The 6,000-nt window shown below is 45.0% G+C and overlaps 1 protein-coding gene across 1 annotated transcript in view; it reads right to left on the bottom strand.

The window, feature by feature from the left end:
- Nucleotides 1-6,000, bottom strand: part of LOC311138870 (plexin-A1-like) — a 183,435-nt gene that overhangs the window by 41,324 nt on the left and 136,111 nt on the right. The window contains exons 13-15 of the mRNA XM_084173664.1: nucleotides 5,510-5,633; nucleotides 5,244-5,380; nucleotides 2,525-2,692 (exon numbers count right to left, since the gene is read on the bottom strand). Coding sequence (XP_084029790.1) covers nucleotides 2,525-2,692; nucleotides 5,244-5,380; nucleotides 5,510-5,633 — 429 coding nt within the window. The remainder of the gene's footprint in view (nucleotides 1-2,524; nucleotides 2,693-5,243; nucleotides 5,381-5,509; nucleotides 5,634-6,000) is intronic.

Consider the following 6,000-nt stretch of genomic DNA (forward strand, 5'->3'; position numbering starts at 1 on the left):
TAGTCAAAGATATACAAGGAAAAGGACCCCTTATGATGACATCGGGGGTCACTTTAAAAATAATTATGAGTTCCGAGTTGATGTGTTGAAATGTCCCTTATAATAAATAACTACAGTGGGGAGAACAAGTATTTGATACACTGCCGATTTTGCAGGTTTCCCTACTTACAAAGCATGTAGAGGTCTGTAATTTTTATCATAGGTACACTTCAACTGTGAGAGATGGAATCTAAAACAAAAATCCTGAAAATCACATTGTATGATTTTTAAGTAAATAATTTGCATTTTATTGCATGACATAAGTATTTGATACATCAGAAAAGCAGAACTTAATATTTGGTACAGAAACCTTTGTTTGCAATTACAGAGATCATACGTTTCCTGTAGGTCTTGACCAGGTTTGCACACACTGCAGCAGGGATTTTGGCCCACTCCTCCATACAGACCTTCTCCAGATCCTTCAGGTTTCGGCGCTGTCGCTGGGCAATACGGACTTTCTGCTCCCTCCAAAGATTATCTATTGGGTTCAGGTCTGGAGACTGGCTAGGCCACTCCAGGACCTTGAGATGCTTCTTACGGAGCCACTCCTTAGTTGCCCTGGCTGTGTGTTTCAGGTCGTTGTCATGCTGGAAGACCCAGCCACGTCCCATCTTCAATGCTCTTACTGAGGGAAGGAGGTTGTTGGCCAAGATCTTGCGATACATGGCCCCATCCATCCTCCCCTCAATACAGTGCAGTCGTCCTGTCCCCTTTGCATCCCCAAAGAATGATGTTTCCACCTCCATGCTTCACGGTTGGGATGGTGTTCTTGGGGTTGTACTCATCCTTCTTCTTCCTCCAAACACGGCGAGTGGAGTTTAGACCAAAAAGCTCTATTTTTGTCTCATCAGACCACATGACCTTCTCCCATTCCTCCTCTGGATCATCCAGATGGTCATTGGCAAACTTCAGACGGGTCTGGACATGCGCTGGCTTGAGCAGGGGGACCTTGCGTGCGCTGCAGGATTTTAATCCATGACGGCGTAGTGTGTTACTAATGGTTTTCTTTGAGACTGTGGTCCCAGCTCTCTTCAGGTCATTGACCAGGTCCTGCCGTGTAGTTCTGGGCTGATCCCTCACCTTCCACATGATCATTGATGACCCACGAGGTGAGATCTTGCATGGAGCAGTTGTTGCCTTCTCACCAAGCTGCTTGCCTATTGTCCTGTAGCCCATCCCAGCCTTGTGCAGGTCTACAATTGTATCCCTGATGTCCTTACACATCTCTCTGGTCTTGGCCATTGTGGAGAGGTTGGAGTCTGTTTGATTGAGTGTGTGGACAGGTGTCTTTTATACAGGTAACGAGTTCAAACAGGTGCCGTTAATACAGGTAATGAGTGGAGAACAGGAGGGCTTCTTAAAGAAAAACGAACAGGTCTGTGAGAGCCGGAATTCTTACTGGTTGGTAGGTGATCAAATACTTATGTCATGCAATAAAATGCAAATTAATTACTTAAAAATCATACAATGTGATTTTCGTTTTAGATTCCGTCTCTCACAGTTGAAGTGTACCTATGATAAAAATTACAGACCTCTACATGCTTTGTAAGTAGGAAAACCTGCAAAATCGGCAGTGTATCAAATACTTGTTCTCCCCACTGTATAATGTCTTTATAATGCATTACAAGACAGGTGGCCTATAGAAGGTGTTCCAGAAATATATTACTTCAGTGAATTAGACTGTTTGAGTTGATAGAAGGCCACATTACTATTTTAGGGAGCATCAACAGTGTGCTATCTGCCTGCCTGCCTGAGCAATGAACACCAACTCAGTTTTTCTAGGTCAATCTATCAAGCCCGTTTTGCATCGGAATCCACTTCCTGCTCTGTACACAGCTTGTGTTTGTTCATAAATATTCCCGTGGCAAACTGGCTCACTACATTGTCTCATTTGAATAAGTCAGACAATATTTATACAGTCTTTGCGTCGACTGCAATACAAACTACCAGCGGCTTTCAAGTCCATTTTCAGCAAAGATTAGCTGTTGTATCAGTTTTCAGGGGGAAATAGTTTGGTAAAAAATTCCAGCGCCTGCGTGTTTGATCTCTCTCGATACTGTGTATGAAAATGAAGTGTGCCTACAGCATACTTGGCTCAGTGCTAAGACTAACGCCCAATCCCAAATAAACCCCTAGCTGCTGTGCACTTGTGGAGATCTGAGACGACTGGATAGGTCTAAGCAATATAGTTGCAAGAGGGAGCTAGTGCCACATTCCTTGCCTTACACCTATCCAATCCTCTCACATCTCCAAATACAATTAAAATCAAAATGTCCATCAAAAGATCTAAAGCAATCTGTTAAGACCGGTTAAGACTAGTTTCAGACCAAGGCCTGTGTCCACAAACCGTCTCAGATTAGGAGTGCTGATCTAGGATCGGTGTTGCATCTTAGATCATAATGATTATATAGACAGATCCTCTATCAGCACTTGTCTCCGAGATGCTTTGTGGATACAGGCCCAGTTCCAACTGGTTCCCACTCACCTTGCAATACTCCAGTCAGGTTCGATCTTGAGGATGGTGGGGTCCTCAGTGTAGTTGAACTTGACCTCTGGGTTCCTGAGCTCAGCTGAGTTGATGTCCACCATGACGGGGGTACCGCCAGGAGTCTGACCCGCTGGGGTCACACACACTATCTCCCTGGCACTCCGCCTGGAAGGGCAGAGGGAGTGTGTTACATGAAGAAGGAACACAAAGAATTTCAATAAAAATGGACAATAAAGTATCGTATAGTATGTCACCGTGTGATACGTGTATTTGACATTAAGGGAAGAGTATGTCATACACACACACACAAACTTTAAGAGTGCCGAGAGCCCCAGTGCTTTCAGTCCAACAGACGGTGGTTTCGTCAGACAGACTTTCACAGACCTATGGCTTCAAAGACCTGCTCTCTCTGCTCTCTCTCTCCCTGGCCGATCTGGAGTGGCAGATTCCCAGAGAACGCCGGTCATCACTAGATGATGCAACCCCCTCAGACACCTAGTCAGCTGTGCTGCGTTACGAAAGTTTTGCGGTTCGGGTTAGTTCGACAAACTTTGCACTCTACTTCCATCTCCTCTGATTAAATGTTTTTGTGTTGGCAAAGAAGACAGCAGAAGGCTGCCGTGTTTGTACATCTGCATAATGTAAGTGATCCTGCGAGTATACATATTAGGATAAATGTGTGGGTGTTTGCGTGATTCTGTAGAATGCATGTGAACGGACGCACATGTATGGCGCGCGTGCAAACACACATTGGTGTGTGCATGAGTGTGTGTGATGAGTGCACTCACTTTCCTATCCTACACAACGACTATTTCGTACATAAATCCCATCTGTTATGAACCAGAAACTGAGAGGAGAGAGAGGAGAGGAAAGAGGGAAGAAATATTAGCGAGACGACAACAGCTGAGGGGGAACTAAGTGGAAGGGAAAATAAGCTAGGATGCTTTTCTGCGAGCCCATCCCTGCGGTCTTGTAAGAAGCAATTTAAACGACCCGTCTTCCAGGGCTCCGCTGAAAGGTGTACGGACAAGAAGGGAACGAAAAATAAAAAAGTAATGTGCCTTTTCCACATTCCGCTCGCAGCACTGCGTTGCCCGGGCAACCGCTTTCACAACACTCGCCGGCGACACTCGCGCTCCGCCGTACATATTTTGACAAGGTTGTTGTCAACTGGATCAAAAGAATGGGGGTTTGGGAGAGAGAGAGAGTGGGAATAAAGGTTTCAGAGGGAGATAAGTGCCTGAATGACTAGGGGAAATAGGCTTTGATTAAAGCAGCCGCGTTGAACTTGGAGATGAAAGAAAAAACATTTGGACGTGATGCGCGAAAAAGAGAGAACGCTTTCCAAGTCCATTACTTTAGAGACATAGAGCGTTGCTATGCTAGAGTGTGTCTGAAAGGACAGTGCTATGTATGCTATGTATGTGCTGTTCCAGGTTTGCATCTCAATAGTCTAGAGTGGCTTCCTCTCCTCGTCTCCTTGTCTTCATCTGCACCGCTATGAACTAGACAAGGTGGCATCAAACCTCCGTTGGGAATCCATCACCTTGAATTCACCTATCCTGTGTTTTCAGATCAGTTCAGATGAAGGTGAGGAGAGGAGATGAGGAAGGGACCTTTTGACTATTGAGATGAGCCCCATGTGACTGGACCAAAACAGCTCAATATGTAGCCTATCATACAGTATATTATCATATTATACTACCGTTATTATCATCAAATTATATCATACTATTATTGGTAATCCTAATACTATATCAAAGACAGCAGCTCTCTTTTCAGAGCCAGTCAAGGTTTTAGCTCAACATGTTTCCCTAATATCAACAGATGCCATTGCTGCATGCATATATGCCTCTTGTATAAACCATGTCACATATGGCTGTCTATATGCCAACCACCAATCATGTTGATAGTGCCTTGTGCACAATTACATCTAAAGCTAATTGTTCCGGGAAAACTACCGTCTGCGTTGCAAGATAAATGTATGGGTATATCCAGGGTTTTTTACTATGGTGAGGAATGTTTGATTTTCTTCTCCCATGTTCTCCTCTCATTCAGTTCTTTTTTTTTTTTGCTTTCTACATTTCGGAGAAATTCCCAACCCTCTTCTAAGAGAGGTGTTAACCAGGAACTTGTTCTTATGTGAAGTGTTCCCGCCATCTGCTAACACGTGTTCATTTGAGGCTTTCGATGAGTGCACGGTATGCTGCGAGTTCGTGTGTGTGTGTATATGTGTGCGTGCAAGCGTTTGTTTCACCATGAAAGACTATGGAGACAGAGAGCTGCAGAAGAACAGACTTCTCACCTTTCTAGCTTATTGGAATGTCCTGTAGAGTGTTGGAGAACTTACCCAGCCCGTAACATATAGCACAAAGGGGAAACGTGATTCATGTAGAGTATTTTGAAACCCTAATTCTAGATCATTCGTCTTCAATGGAAAGCAAACAAGTCAAATCCATACAAACAGAGGTTGTTCATCCCCGTAACAGAGGAAGTCATTCCCAACAGAAATGGTGGGCAGTCACTCCCAAAACAAATGAAGGCAAGTCATACCTGTAACAAGTAATTTCCATCACAAATGGTGGGCTGTCATTTGCATCAAAAATGCTGGTTTTTCATCGCCATAACATCAATAAACCAATATAGTTAGCAATGTAGCACTAAACGCAACAGTCATTGTTACAATGTGTGCGAGCAGGGTTGTCAGAGAGCTCACCTCTCGAAGGAACAGTTGTGGAGGCCGATCTTGACGGCCACAGCGCTGCCTGCATTGAGGTGGCTCCCCTCGATGGTGATGTGGGTGCCCCCCGAGAGGGGGCCTTTGGAGGGCTGCACACGCGTGAAGTAGGGAGACTGGGGAAGAGGAATATATCAACATGAGTCAGGAATTCATTTGTTCTGGGATCAACTGTTGTTTTTCCTATGATGAAAGGACACAACATTACAGAAGGACAATTCAGCACAGGTCTGATTGGGGCTTACCACAAAAGTGAAGGCCTTGGGTGAGATGGCTTTGTAGTCAGTGTGTGTGCAGTCCCTCACACACACTTCCACGTGAGCCTCTTGCACTCGGTAACCTGTCGCATCAGCCAGCTTACACACGATCCTGAGAGAGAGAGAGAGTTGGTGAGTGACACTACAAATATGATCATCATAGCCATTGACCTATCCACAGCATTAGTCCAAGGGTAACCAAGCCACACAGAGTATAGCAATAGCCCTGCCAATATCCATAGCTGGGATAGAGTGTGTGATGGTGATGACATGTACCTGGAGAGGTACGATAGGAGAGAGAGGCTCCATTTTGTTTCTGTACGACAGTATTAGAGGATATTATAACCCCATAAGCCTTGTGTTTGGCCTTGGGCGGCGGCTGGCCAAATCCATTTTAGAAATGATTGAAGCAGAGGACGAGCGTCTGAGGAGGTTGGGCACCGCGGGCGGGAACACACACATGGGCACATGTCAGTAAT

The sequence above is a fragment of the Coregonus lavaretus genome, assembly GCF_964263955.1.
Source record: "Coregonus lavaretus genome assembly, chromosome: 12".
NCBI lineage: Eukaryota > Metazoa > Chordata > Actinopteri > Salmoniformes > Salmonidae > Coregonus > Coregonus lavaretus.